This window comes from Nannospalax galili, unplaced genomic scaffold (genome assembly GCF_000622305.1).
Source record: "Nannospalax galili isolate Female #2095 unplaced genomic scaffold, S.galili_v1.0 scaffold136, whole genome shotgun sequence".
Classification (NCBI taxonomy): Eukaryota; Metazoa; Chordata; class Mammalia; order Rodentia; family Spalacidae; genus Nannospalax; species Nannospalax galili.
The window spans coordinates 6,251,112-6,266,338 of NW_008340872.1; the positions used below are offsets into that span (position 1 = coordinate 6,251,112).

General features: G+C 37.7%; 2 protein-coding genes across 2 annotated transcripts; both read left to right on the forward strand.

Moving 5' to 3' along the window:
- Positions 1-1,534: 1,534 nt before the first annotated feature.
- LOC103736485 (keratin-associated protein 6-5-like) lies at positions 1,535-1,729 on the forward strand. Its single transcript, XM_008836002.1, has one exon. It carries the CDS (start codon positions 1,535-1,537, stop codon positions 1,727-1,729), a length of 195 nt encoding a protein of 64 aa, XP_008834224.1.
- Positions 1,730-3,437: 1,708 nt separating this feature from the next.
- On the forward strand, positions 3,438-3,590 carry LOC115070872 (keratin-associated protein 20-2-like). Its single transcript, XM_029564912.1, has one exon. It carries the CDS (start codon positions 3,438-3,440, stop codon positions 3,588-3,590), a length of 153 nt encoding a protein of 50 aa, XP_029420772.1.
- The last annotated feature ends 11,637 nt before the right edge of the window (positions 3,591-15,227 follow it).

Genomic DNA, 15,227 nt, shown 5'->3' on the forward strand with positions numbered 1-15,227 from the left:
AGAGGATTATTTTACCCTTCGGCTATTTGGGGTTTCTTTTGAAAAAGTGTCTGTTCTAATCTCTGCTCATTTTGCCATCATTTTATTTTCTTTATGCTGTTTTGTTGTAGATGTTCCATATAAATTTTGGTTGTTCATGCCCCATTATTCAAAGTGACTGTCTATTCACACTGCTGCTTGTCCTGTTCTGCAGAACCTTCTTAGTTGGCCAGAAACAAATGTATCTATTTTCCCCTCTGTTCCCTGTGCTTTTGAATCATATTCAGTTATTTCTGAGATGAAGCAAATAATTTTTCCTTATATATTTTTATAGGAGACGGGTAGAGGGTAAAGTACCAGGATGGCATCTAGCATTCTGTCCATGCTAAACTGACATTCTAATAATGAAGCATAGCCCTGGAAATTATCCTTAAACTGTGGTGCGTCTGTGTGTGTGTGCGTGTGCGTGTGGTACAGAGTTAAGGGGAAGACACTTGGTATCTTGCTCCTTGCTTTATCTGTACTCTTTGAGTTAGGGAGTGTCATTTAACATGAAGCTACCCTGGCAACCAGCAAGCCCCTGTGATACTCCTGTCTCAGTCCCTCATAGTACTGGTGCATAGGCGTCTGCCTATGTCCTACTTTTTTTTGGGTTCTGGAGATTTGAACTCAGGTCCTCACGCTTACATAGCCTTTGCATTTATCCACTAAGCCATCTCCTTAGTCCTTGTGCAAACTTTTAAAGTGACTATCTGCAAAATGATTTGTCACAGCACATCTGACCCCAATTTTAAATATACATAGATTCACAGAAGTTGAGGTTGAATCACCCACTTCACCATAATATACGTCACAGTTACATCTACAGCACTTTTCACAAGTTCTCACACAGAAACATGGAGCATGTTCATAAATCATCATTATTTTTATGCTGATTTTAAAACAACATAAAAAGCAATAAGCTTAGGAATATAACTAAAAATATTCATGTACGATGGCAACTTGCCTCCATGGTACCGGTAATATAACCAATAAGTAGCTAATACTCCATTAGCAAGACTCACAGAACATACTTCCCCAGGTAAGATTCACTCCAAAGGAAAGAAAACACAAAGACTTTGTTACTGAGGAGGGACAGGAAATGGAAAACGAAAGTAAAATGGAGATACGCATTTTAATGATTTACATCATATGACAGAATAAGTGTAATGTAGTCAATAAACTAAGTAGAGAATGGTCTACAGTCTGGGAACTTGAACCAAGAGTGAGTTTAAAATCAGGTGATTTGACCATGGCATCCTGACACAGGAGCACAAATATCTCAGTTTTACAGGACTTGTTTGTTTTACAGGACTTGTTTGTTTTACAGGACTTGTTTGTTCAGTAAGTCAAGACACCTGTGTTTTCTGAAGCACAGAGGTGAGATGTGTGACACTGCAATATCTGTGGTTTCTCAGACAAACACCCAGGTGTATAAATAGCCGTTGGTGGATGGAGACATCCAGACTCAAGAACCTACTGCTGGTCCTCAACTGAACAGTCCTCTCCTGACACCATGTGTTACTATGGCAGCTACTATGGAGGCCTGGGCTATGGCTATGGTGGCCTAGGCTGTGGCTCTGGCTCTGGCTCTGGCTCTGGCTATGGTGGCTATGGTGGCTATGGTGGCTGTGGTCTCTGTGGTGGCTATGGCTGTAGGTGCTGCCGCCCTCTGTGCTGCGGAAGGTACTGGTCCTATGGCTTCTACTGAGGAGCTTCTACAGCTGCCCAGCCTGTTGGCTCTGACCTGTTGTTTCACTGGAATTGCCTCCAAGTTTCTTCACAATATTAACTCTTAAATTTCTTCATTGTACTAAAATATCTTTAAAAGTAAAAGAAATGCAGCATGGCCATCTCATCTCACCTCATCTCATCATCTTCAGCTGGATCCCGTGATGTTACAAAAAAGGACTACACTGTCTCCTTTTTATAACCTGTCAATGCTATAAAAATGTGATTCAGTTCTCTCAATTTTAATGTAAGAAGTTATGACTTAAACTATTTTGTTGGATATATTTAGTTCTTTCTGTTTTATTAAATACTCTCTGTCAATTTGGGGTATATGTTTATATACTTATGTCTCCTGGGTTACGTATGTGTAGGTATTTGTGGAGAAGTAGGGGAGGAGTGAGGGAGAGGAAGAGGGAAAAGAAGAAGGAAATGTTTCTTTAGTGCATCTCTCAACTCTCATTACAGAAACTTCTCTCTACATCAGATGGTGACTGACACAGAGACTCACAGTGGGTCAACATACAGAGACTAGGACACTTCAGAGTGCTCAGCACTAAACAGGACACCTAGTTTACATACCCCTCTTCTGATGCTCAGGAATCATCTCAGAAGAGGAAGCAGAATGGTTGTAAGAGCCACAGGTCACAGATGAATACAGGGGAATGATGTTTTTCGGACAGAACAGGGCATTTGCACAAATCAAACATTAGTGCTTATGATAGCATGTACTAGACCTTGACAAGCCTAAGCCTGACAAAAATCTCAGCATGGAGTAGTTGTGGTATACAAGAAGCCCCAGTCCTAGCTGAAGAAATATTTGGACCTGATAGCTACTAGAAGAGGAGAGTCCATTTTTAGGTTGGTTAGGTTCTAGGGAATGGACACACACAAAGACACTTTTTGGAACACAAATTAGGCTGGATAGACCTTAAAAAGCAATAAAGGACACAAACTGAGGGTCATATGTCAGCATGGTATATATGAGAGTTGATGGGGTATAAGAGGATCTGAATATGATCAAAATACATTGTACTGAATTCAAAAAGAATAAAAATGCTATTGATAAATAAGCATTCATCCATTGATAAGAATTTTGGTAGTTTCTATTTATTTTCTATTGCAAATAATGTCTCAGTGGATTTGGTAATGTAGATATTTCTTTAGATAAAATACTTTTGGCTGCTAATGAAATTTTCAGTATCATAAGTTACTGCTATGAATTTTGGGGGGAGGAATCTGCTCAGAGTTTGTGTAAATAAGCTCTAAGTAGCTTTTTCTTCATGAGAAGACTCAAGAAATACATACTTCCAGATGAGATTCATTCCTGAAGAAATAAGACTCCAGTTTCAGGGGATCTGACGCCCTCTTCCATCCTCTGTGGGCATTGCATGACACGGGTGCACTTTCACGCAATACACACATGCACATAAAATAAAAAATAAAGCAATTTTTTAAATCATGTGATTTGACCCTGGAATCCTGACATAAGAACATAGCTATCTCAGTTATGCCCACCTTGTAAGTCCACTAAATCATGGCACCTGTGATGTCTTCTGAAACAGAGAGGTGAGATATGTGATGCTGGAGTACCAGTTGACCCAGGTGTATAAAAGGCCCTTAGCAGATCGCAACATCCAGACTCAAGAACTTACTGCTTGTCCTCAACTGAATAGTCCAATCATGACACCATGTGTTACCATGACAACTACTATGGAGGCCTGAGCTACAGCAATTGTGGCCTGGGCTGTGGCTATGGTGGCTATGGTGGTTATGGTGGCAATGGTTACTGGTGCTGTCACCCACAGTGCTGTGGAAGGTACTGGTCTTATGGTTTCTACTGAGCAGTTGCTATGGCTTCTCAGCCTGTCAGTTGCAACCTGGTGAATTACTACAAGTTCCTACATTCTTCTTCACATTATGGATTCTTTAATATCTTCAAAAATTCCAACATTCTAAACTATCTGAGGAATAAATGAAATGCAACATGCCCATCTGATTCCTCATCATCAATTAAACTTTATGGGAACTTGTAGAGAATTTCTGCATTAACCTAATAATGTGCTTTAAAATGTCATCCTGTAGGTCTCTTGACTTTCATGTAAAATGTGTGCGTTAATAAATAACTACTAATTAAAATATTTTATTATAGTTTTATTAAACAACTCTTATAAATGTGGCATGTATTTTTGTGTTTTGTGTGTAACTGGTCTCATGTGTGGTTGATTTGGGATGACAGAAAGAGAAAAGGTGCAGATGTTTTTTTTACTTATCTTGCTATCATTAATAATATCACAGTGGTTTGGTGGTACTGATATTTCTTTGAGATCAAATATTACTATTTTCTACTTCAAATCAAAAGAGCATGATTTCTGCATGTATGTATACTTGAAGGGAGATATCTATGCAGTGATGTCTGTAATTGCTGTATCAATTCATATTGCACTAATGTAGAACGTTTCTCTCATCTCCATTGCTCTGTAACATATACCTTTTTCTTTCTTGTTGAAGCTATTCAGAAGTTGTAGGATTGAATCTTATTTTGAACTTGATGTGCATATCCAAGATTTTAATTAAATAAAACATTATTTTATGTTAGTTATTTGTATATTTCCTTTTTATTAATTTATTTTTATTGTTTATGTGTATGAGTGTTATATCTGTATGTGTATAAGTACACCCACATCATGCAGTGCCTGCGGAGGACAGAAGAAGGTATTGGATCCTTTGGCACTTGAGTTACAGATGGTTGTTAGCCACCATGTGGGTGCTGAAATTTGAACCCTGGTCTTCTGAGAGAACAGCCAGGCCTCTTAACCACTGAGCCATCTCTCCAGCTCATCTTGTATATTTCCTTTTCATGATTATCTATTCTAATTCTCTGTCCATTTTAATTCGAGTTACTTTCATTTTATTCTTTCCTTATAATAACTTAGATATTATTTCTGCAGCTGACATATTTACCTAATGTTTGTACACATCATCTTTTCACTCTATGGGTTGCATGCTGTGCAGATCTTTTTGTGGTTGCATATGAATTCTCAGGTTATTTTTATTCCATTTTTATAAACAATGTCATTGAAATTTTGATAGGAATAACATTTAATATGAAACTAGCTTTTGCTTTTATCAATAATGACATCACATTGGTAGATTTGTCGTGCTGGTTGGGGTTGAACCACAATGGTAAATCTGAAAAGGAGTCTGTCTTACAGTTTGATTTCTTATAGGTGCCCTGAGGGCCTTGAGAGAAAGGTGGGCTACCCTGCAGAGAATTCATTGCAAAAAATACTCATTAATTACAAAAGGTCTACTAAGTATTTTTATAGTAGATTAATAGAGCAGCCACCACCATAATCCAGTGAGATTTTTAGTATTGGAACAACTGAGAATTCTGTGACATCTGAGAATATAATGAGAAGGCCATAGCATTGCCTTTTATTCTTTTTGTTTTTGTTTTACATGTATGAGTGTTTTGCCTGCATATTTTTATTGCACCCATGTGTGCAATGTTCACTGAGGCCAGGAAGGGGGCCCCTCCCTTGTGAAGTTGTCTAGCAGGGGTGGTAACCTCACTTAGACCCTTAAAAAGTGCTGGCTGTTGGCACTGCTCTAGGCTGCCCTCCATAATTTGACAGTAAGACCTTATTGCTGAAGACAGTTATATCTGTGAGCCATAGAACAAACACAGAGAGGTCAAGCTGTGCTGACCTGAAAGCTTCCTCTCTACTGACTAGATTTCATAGTGCTGAAAGGTGCTCGGCATGCTACTAGAAAAGTAAACACCAACCTTACTCATCTGTGAACCTATGAGCTGCAACAACCACTGACCTGACAAGACACGCCCTCTCACGAAGTAGTGGCACTAATGGGAGTAACCAGCAGCTTTCTGATCGGATACAAGGCCATCTTCACAAGGTGCAGCCCGTACCTGGCACTATTTTCATGGCCAGGAACCTGTGGCTAGCAGGGTCACCGGCTAGAGAGGGGAATGCACTACTCCTATTCTGTTAAAGAGACATAGTATTGAATCAACTCCTAAGGATTCATTGTTTTATTCATATTTTAATGCACCTCTCAGTTCTCACAAGAGACGTTTTCCATTCATCAAGTGACAATTAACACAGAGATCCAAAACTTGAAAAGATGCAGAGAAGAGACTGAGCGTTCAGCCCTAACAGGAACTCCTATAACACACTTTCTCCTTCCAAAACTCATGGATCAATTGCAGAAGAGGGGGCAGAGAGATTATAGGAGCCAGCAGTGGTGGCTGAATATGAGGAAACACTGTTTTCCAGACACAGCAGATGAACCCACAGTGCTTGGGACAGCGTGCACAAAACCTGTGCAAGCCCTAGTCAGACACAAACCCAGCAGTGAGACGATCAAGTAGCCCCAGTCCTATCTGAAGGAAATACTGGCAATTGTTGGCTGTGGGGAGACAGAGTGTCAGTTTTCTTTCACGGTGTAGCATGGGGTAAGTTTTCCAGGCTCCAAAGGATGGACCCACACCTAAGAATATTTGAGGAATACTATCTGAATATGATCAAAGAAAATTATATGACATTCTTAAATAATAAACAAAAATGTTACTAACTTAAAGAATTTCCCTAACAAAATAGTCCCTAGGCCCGAGGAATTAAGGTAATTTATACTGTATGCTGAATTACTATGTCATGTGCTATTATAATGTTATAGAAAAATGAAAAATAAAATTCATTCATCAGCATAAAAATAATAAATGTTTTTAAATATTCAAAGATGTAGGAAATGCTAATCAAGGAACATTTTTCACCTATACAAGTCTACCTTTGGTGTGTATCAGGCTACCACATGGGATCTCCAACAAATGAGGCTGGGAAAACTGAATCTCCGCATGAAGAAAAGTGAAATTAGACACAGGTCTATATTCCTGCACAGAAGTCAGATACAAATGGATCACAGACCTCACTGGCAGTGTCCCGCAAGATACAGGTGCGGGAAAGGACCTTTTAAATCAGACATCGATTGCTCAGGAATTAAGGTCTACAATAGGACAAATGGGAACTCATTAAACTAAAAAGCTTCTGTACAGCAAAGAGAACAACAAATTGACTGAAGAGGAAGCTGACAGAGTGGGAGAAAAGCTTTAACAGCTCTGCGTCTGACAGAGGATTAATACCCAGAATATACCAAGAACTCAACAAAGAATCAAGAAAACAAATAACAATTAAAAAATGAACTGTATCCGGGTGTGGTGGCACACACCGTTTAATCCCAGCACACAGGAGGCAGAGGCAGGCGAATTTCTGTGAGCTCAAGGCCAGCCTAGTCTGCATAATCAGTTCCAGGCCAGCTGGTGCTACAGCCAGACCCTGTCTCAAAAAAAGATCAAACTGTAAAAAACTAAAAACAAAATCAAAACAAAACAACAACAAAAGAACTATGGATCTGGACAGAGAGTTCTCAGAAGAAAAAATAAAATGGGGGGCTGGAGAGATGGCTCATGGGTTAAGAACACTGGGTGTCTTGTAGAAGACCCAGGTTCAAATCCCAGGACCCACGTGACAGCTAACAACTGCCCATAACTCCAGTCCCAGGGGATCTGACAGCCTCTCCTGATGTCTGTAGGCATTACATGACACGGGTGCACTTACCTACGTGCAGGCAATATACACATACACGTAAAATAAAAAAATATATATATAAAGAAAGCAAAACTAAAATGGTTAAGAATACCTTTAAAGGTATTCAACATCTTTAGTAATTAGGGAAATGCAGGTTAAAACTATTTTGTCCCAGTCAGAGTGGCTAAAATCAAAAGAAAAAATGACACGAAAAAGCTGGTGGGGATGTGGGAAAAGGTGAACTCTCATTCACTTCTGGTGGGATTGTAAGCTCATACAACCACTGTGGAAATCAGCGTAGAGAACTCTTATAAAGCTAAAATAAATCTATTATATTGTTCAGGTATAGCAGTCTTGGCATATAACCAAAGGACTCACTATCCTTCTGCAGAGATACATGATCAGCATGCTAATTGCTCTTTTCACAATAGCTAGGAAACGGAAGCAATGTAAATGTAAATATTCCTCAACCAATGAATGTGTAATGAAAATGTGGTGCATGTACACAATAGAGTTCTGCTCAGTAGTAAAGAAAAATGAAATTATGGAATTTTCAAGTCAGTGGATGAAACTAGAAACTGTTATGCTAAGTGAAGTAACAAAGACTCAGAAAAACAAGTGAGTTTTGTTATCTCTCTTCTGTGGATACTAGCTTTAAATACTTGGATGTGAGGATCCATCCTGATATAACCAGAGGAGACAGGAAAGTGAAAGGAACCATGGGGGAAAAGAGGAAGAAGGATCTCAAGGGAGAGGTATAGGAGGAGACAGGTGTAATCAAGGAGGAAATGTAGAAAATAGGAAATACTTTAACTGGAGAGGGTATAGGGAGGGTTAAGGGTGATAAATAACACTTGGTGGGGGGCTGAAAAAGTTAAGGCTCAAAAGCCTACTGAAAAATATATGTACAATATCTGTACAGGAGTCCTGAAGTCTACATAACAACAAACACAATGTCAGGCAGAGGAAACCTTCCTTTGAGTTGTTGGTGAGGGTAGTGCAAGAGACTCCCAAAATAGTACGGGGCATTGCCATAGCTCTTGACTGCCTCTCAGAACTTGAAGGTAAAACCCTATTGCTGAAGACAGAGCATATCTTGGACAAAGGACTTGAAGCAATCAAGCTGGAAATGAACTGGAAGCCCCTCCCTGAAGACTAGCCCCCATAGTATCAGAAGGTACTTTGTAAACTGTCAAGGGAGAAAATTAGCCAACGATGCCATCCAGCTGTAAAGTCCATGAATCACAACAATGACTGGCCCAGCAAGCTGTCCCTACTGGTACAGTATTAGTGCTTTCATCTTGGGGATAATCCACAGTTGCTTAATTGGAATTAATGTCCCTCAATGAGAGGCAAATCATGTGTGGGACTGTAAACATAGCCAAATACACATGGCTGGTGGGTCAAAGAAACTACAGAGAAACCTACTTTTGTCACATTGAGACCAACATAATTGCTTATTGTATTCTAAATATTTATCCTTACATTTGCAGACAAGTGTACCTCTCATGACTCATCAAAGAAGCAACAGATAGAGACTATTATAGTTTCCCAAAAGGTCAAATACAGAGAATAAGTATCTGTGAGGCATGTAGTCCTAAGTGACATATTTGCAATGCAACCTCTACACATCAGGCTCAGGGAACATAGCATAACAGGGAATGGAAAGAATACTAATGTGTCTCTCAATTCTCACCACTGAAGCTTTCTTATGCAATAGATGATGAGTAACCCAGAAAGCTAGAACTGGCCAAACTGCAGAGAAAAGGAAACCGTAGAGTGCTTATCCCTGAATAGGACACTTATATTTAACCTCTGCTACCCAAGGCTCAGGGACTGTTGTGGAAGAGGAGGTGGAAACAGTAAGAACTGGAGGTAGTGGATGACTGCAAGGAAATAGAGTTTTCCAGGCAGTTGGGAATCTGCTCATACAAAGTTACAGTGATGGCAGCAGCATGGAGATCCAGCAAGCTCAAGCCAGAAAACAATCTCAGCAGAGAAGTGGGGAAGAAGCCCCAGCCTTTACTGAGGAAATATAGGCACCCCATAACTCCTGGGAGAGGTAGAGTAGCTTTTCCTTAAGGGTGTGATGCTTGATAGGTTAACCCGGCTCCAGTGGGTGCATGGATGAAAATGGGAGGATATCTGGGGACACAAACTTGAATCAACAACCACTAATATGTATAACATATTACATGAAATCCAGCAGTGGGGTTATAGGAGGGGAACCGACATGGGAGGGAGGCTAAATTTGATCAAGTCGAGTACAGGACCCATGCCAACTCAATTAGACGAGGACATAGGGTGGAGCGAGGGAATGGGTAGTGGGTCAGTACTAGCTTGGGGACGTAGTGTGAGGGAGAAGAGGTCTTGCCAATGATCTCTAGATGGGCTGACTAGACTCCAGTGGATGAATTTGCACCGAAGGACATCTGGTTACAAATGTTTGACCTGACAGGACTTAACATGTATGGTGGAATGCACGAGATCTGGTGGGGGGTGGGGTGCCTGGATGGGGGAGGGGATCTATGTTTGATTAAGAACTGTTTTATGAAATATGGAGACTCAATAAATGTTTTTCTAATTCAATACAAACTTTTATAAAATGGAACAATAAAATAAAACAATGTAGAGAACACCAGTAAAGGGACATTTTTCACCTGTACAATCCACCTGTGGTGTGCATGTAGCCACTGCAAATTGATGACGTTTTTGGACTCATCATTTTCTCCCTCGTTTTCTTTGCCCATCTTGCATAAGTCAATCACCGGTTCTGTCTTCCTTTTTGAACTTTGTATAGAGCTTGTGGTTAATTTTATCAAGAAGCACCTGTCATCTTTCCCTGACATTTCTCCTTAGACTTTGAGCAATGTAGAATTTTAAATATTCTGACATGAAAGAAGGTATACAGATAGAAAATGTTAATGACATAAAAATGGGTAATTACCTTGTTTACTTTGAAAGTATTTTAATGTAAACACATTTGCTCTAATTACTCCTGAGGAACCTTCTACATATTTATTCATCAGCTCTTGGTCTATAAATCCACATGTATAAGAATCTCCATTCACATTTAACATTTATCAATGTGAATATTTCAAATTATTTTTTTTCAGTCATGTAATTCACAATTTATTCTCTCACACATGTGAACCTTATCATATATTCTTTATGGGTCTGAAGGTACAATTCAAGCTTTAAAGTTCCTTATAAAATAAACACATGTATGTCTTTAATCATCCTGTTATAATAAGACAAAGACTTATTTGAATCTATCACTCTAAAAAGGAGCTGCATAATGACACAAGAGATGCTGCCTCGGAAAAGAATACAGCACCTGTGTAACCAAGAGAAACTTACCATACGAGATTTTCTGAAAGTAACTGAGTATTATTTTCTCCATTTCTACCTCCATTTATGACAGGAACTAGAAATTACATCTTCAGGGTCTTTTCTTAAAAGCTTCTCAAGATAAATATTCAGTAACAGGCTCTCGGCCAAAATTTTATAAGATTGGTTAAAGAGGAAAGAAAGCCGTATTATCAGATAATGGCAGAGAGATTATATATGACTTTTGGAATGTGCTTTTACCTCAGTCGCTGACTGCTCCTGAGATTCCCTGTGGATCTACCACCTTCTTGACTCACTGGGTGGAGGGCTCCTGGACAGCCAAGGAGAGCTATATTCCTTTTCCTTCCAGGACTCTTCATTTATTCATTATTTGCCTCAAATACAGAAAATAATTTTTTCTAAGTTCAGTGAGCAATTTCTTGACAGACACACAATTTTTTTTTGAGGAGAAGCAATTTATAAAATTATGTGAAAATTAATACCACCATTTTAATTATGCTGAAAAACCAAATTTCCTTTAGAGCTGGCCTTTAAAAGTGCTTAACTAAATAATTGTCAGTGAAAAGTTTTGAGGTAAGGAAAGAACCCACTCACATTCCAGGGAGATAGACACTTAGGATATTTGTTAGCAACAAGCATGCAAAAATACCTACCGAAGGGAATTCTTCATTTGAAAAGGAAATTATTTCAGTTCAAAACACACAATTAAAGACTGAGGAATAAGGAGGCGGAAATGCCATAAGAAACCCTGACCAATATTATCTACACAAATCATCGCATCCTCCTCATTATCACTGTTCATCTTTGTGAACTGAAAACTGTAAGTAGAACCAACAATTCTTGAACAATAGACCAAAGATAAAATTGTATAGTTGTAGTGAATGCACATTAAAGCTTTCATGTTATCTCAATAGTGAAATGCTAATTTATCTTATGATGTAACAAAACTATGTTTTATTCTTTATTGATTAACTATAGGAATAATAAAAAAGGTATAATCTTCAATTTCAGAGAGAAACACAGGGCTGGCAGAATGACTCCGGGGGTAAATGAACATGCTGCTAAGCCTGATGACCTGTTTGATCTGTAAGTGTGATGGCATCCTCATGTACAAACACACACACACACACGCACACGCACACACACACATACACACACACAAATAAATGTGATCATTTTTAAGAAAAAAGCAAAACAGAATAGAGATTATCCAATTAATTCAAATAAGTCAATAAAACAGAAAAGGGAGCACTCTTAAGAAAAATAGAAAATGATAGGTTGAAACTCATACATACTGATATCTTTTATAGGCATATGTCAGTAACATAAATAAGTAAATCTCTAAATGAAAATGCCAAAATCTCAAATGTGGAAGAAACACTTGCTAACACATATTATTAGAACACATTCTTAGTACGTCAAAGGATTTTTGAGAGTTAAGGAATATACTGATTACAAATTATAAATATTAAGCCAAGGAGATTAAGCGTACCTATAAAAATACAGATAATGATAGAACCTTAAGAAAACAAAAATCTATGAATAAAAATAAAAATATAGCCTTGCAAGGACCAAACCATTAGAAAACATAGTAACTTTCTCCATTGCTTTGTAAATAACAGCTATCATACTGAGTGGAAAATCTTTACATAATTATAATGGGGCGAACATAATATATCTATTAATGGCATGTGAAGAAATGAGGTAAACAAAGATATGAAAGTTACTTTAACATTGCAATTAGTGATATGATAAAAATCAAAAATAGAGATCAGAATCCCAAATTAGAAAGCACAATCTTCAAGAGTGCGAGGAGCAGTTGTAACGGTAAGGAGAAGTTGAAGAACACAAGTCTCAAAATAAACAAGCGTCAGCACTGGAATATGGTGTAGCATGCTGTTTGAAATCTCCTCTAACTCTAGAATTCCGTGGGAAGACTAAAACAGAAAGTCCCAGTTCACTCCAAATTATGCAAGGGAATTAACTTTAAACAGATCAAAGATGAAGTCACAGTGGAGGTTACAAAAGTTTTAAAACTAAATAATGCCAATAATATAGCGTGTTAAAATTTGGAAGACAATTTTTTATTGAATTCTTGTGAAATCCACAAAATTCAATGAAAAATATACATGAAAATCATAAGGCAGAAAGGAAATGTGTGTGTTTTTACATATGTGTGTGCACATGCGCTTGTGAACTTTAGAGGGGATCTTGAATATTCTGTTCTATGAGTCTTTACCTTATTCCTTTGGGACAGGGTCTCTCACTAAATCAAAAGTAACGTAGGGAAGAGAGGGTTTACTTAAGCTTATGATTCCAAAGAGATAGAGTCAATCATGGAGGAAAAAGGTAAGGGAGCAGTCAGAGAAGGTATGGAGGCAGGAGCGGGAACCTGGCTGATCACATTCCATCTACATTCAGGAAGCAGACAGGGAGAACAGGAAGTGGAGTGAGGCTATGGAACCTATGCTGCCCCAGCTAATGCTCTTCCTCTAGCGAGACTCTGCATATGGAAGTTTCCATAACCTCCACAAACAGTCCTACTACCAACAGGAGGCTAAATGTTCAAATCCTTGAGTCTATGAGGGGACACTTCTCACTCAAACCACATGTATATTGGAAAGAAGAAAAGTAATACTGCAGCGATTTAAGGTTTTCTTGTCAGTTAACAAGAAGGAGTGGATCACTCAATTTGAAAAATTTTCTGTTATAGCACATAAAATCATTTCAACATGAATTACAGACAATAGAAATATGACTTTGAGACAGGGATCACATGAATATTGCGAATGATGAATGCAATCCATGCATATCCTAATTCAAGAATATATAAATAAATATATGTAATAAACAAAAGAGAGAAAACTAGTTAAAATTCATCCAAAGGTACAAGTATACTCTTTCTAAATTGTAACTCCCAATGGACAATAAACGCAAAAAGATGTTTATTTTAATTACTTATTAAATAAATGCTAAACCAAGACCCAGAAGACAAGCACCCATCATGGAGTCAGTAAGTGAACAATCTTTAAGCTGAGAAACATTAGGTACAACATAGATCAGCGGACGCTTTCACACCATGACGAGGATGTTACAAGTTGCTATGATGTCTTTGGGAAATCATTTTCTAAACTTAATTCTATGACCCAGAGATTGTATTTCCACATACAGTCAGAGAATAATTTGAACAAGTACCTTTACTAAAAATGTGGACAAGAATATTTATAACAACTCTAGTCAAAGCAGCCCCAAAGTAAGAATCACAAATGTCTGATTATGACACGAATATATTCTAGGATCTTCCCAGGGGAGAAGAATATGCTGCCATGTCCCAAAAGTAGTTTTATCCATATGTGGCTTTTTAATTTTAATTGTTTTACTAATATCTACCTGACATAGTTATTTATATAGTACCTAAAAGGTCATTTTTCCAGTGAGTTATTTAGCGGTTTCATATTGTTGGGGGATGTATTTTCTAGTGTGCTCATCTCTGTGCCTTAATGACTGAGTTTAGAACATTAAAACTTTATGTCATTCCTGAAAATTAAGAGCTTCAATATGGCATTTACTTATCTGATTATTTTCTCATTGTCTTTGGTTTCAGCTTCAGTTTCACTGATTTTAATCGATGCCATAAAGACAAGGAGATTGAGAAAAAAGAATTAGAGAAATAGCAAACACTGGAGAAAATGAAATGAAATAATTTTATCATTTTAACACAATTATAATACATAGCTTCTTATAATATCATGCAAACTGTTCTCTTTTCTATTTTTTAAAATTTTTGGGAATTTCATAGTTCTTTATCATATTTAGATATTTTCCCCTGTATATGCATCCCCCATAGCCCTCTGCAAGATTTGATGCATTCTGTCCTATATTTTAAGGCCTATTCAATAAAATTTGTGTCTCCAAATGTCTTCCGGTCTGAGTCCATCCACTGTAGCCTTGTCAACCTATCTAGCATCTCTCCCTTAAAGAAGACCAGCTTTCTCTCACCCAGAACTAGTCTTTTTACTTCCATTAAAAGTATGTTAAAAAATGGATGTAAATTTTAAGTAGCTAAAATATTATTTATAAAGATATATTTGTTTCTCAGAATAAAGGACTCTCTAGGAGACATAGTTTATATTCTTATGCAAAACAGGGAAATACATTGAAAGTTAAATAGAAGTGAATTAATGTTTTTTAATGAAAATGAGATGGTTTTCAGTGAAATACCATCAAAAGGAATATTTACCAATGATTGCAAATGTAGTCTCAGTAGAAATACATATTGAACTAGACTAAAATAAAACATGACTTTTCAGAAAAACACAAGCAATATGTTTCATTTCAAATGTTCAGAGTCCAAGAAGATGCTAAGAACAGAGCATCAGATAGATAGGGTAGTGCAAGATTATTCTCAGTTACATAGTGGATTCAAGTCCATCCTGGGCTATGTGGGATCCTGTCTAAAATGTCCTCTCAAAAAATAAGACTCTCAAAAATAAGAGAACAGAGATAACAAAGTAGGAATCCGGA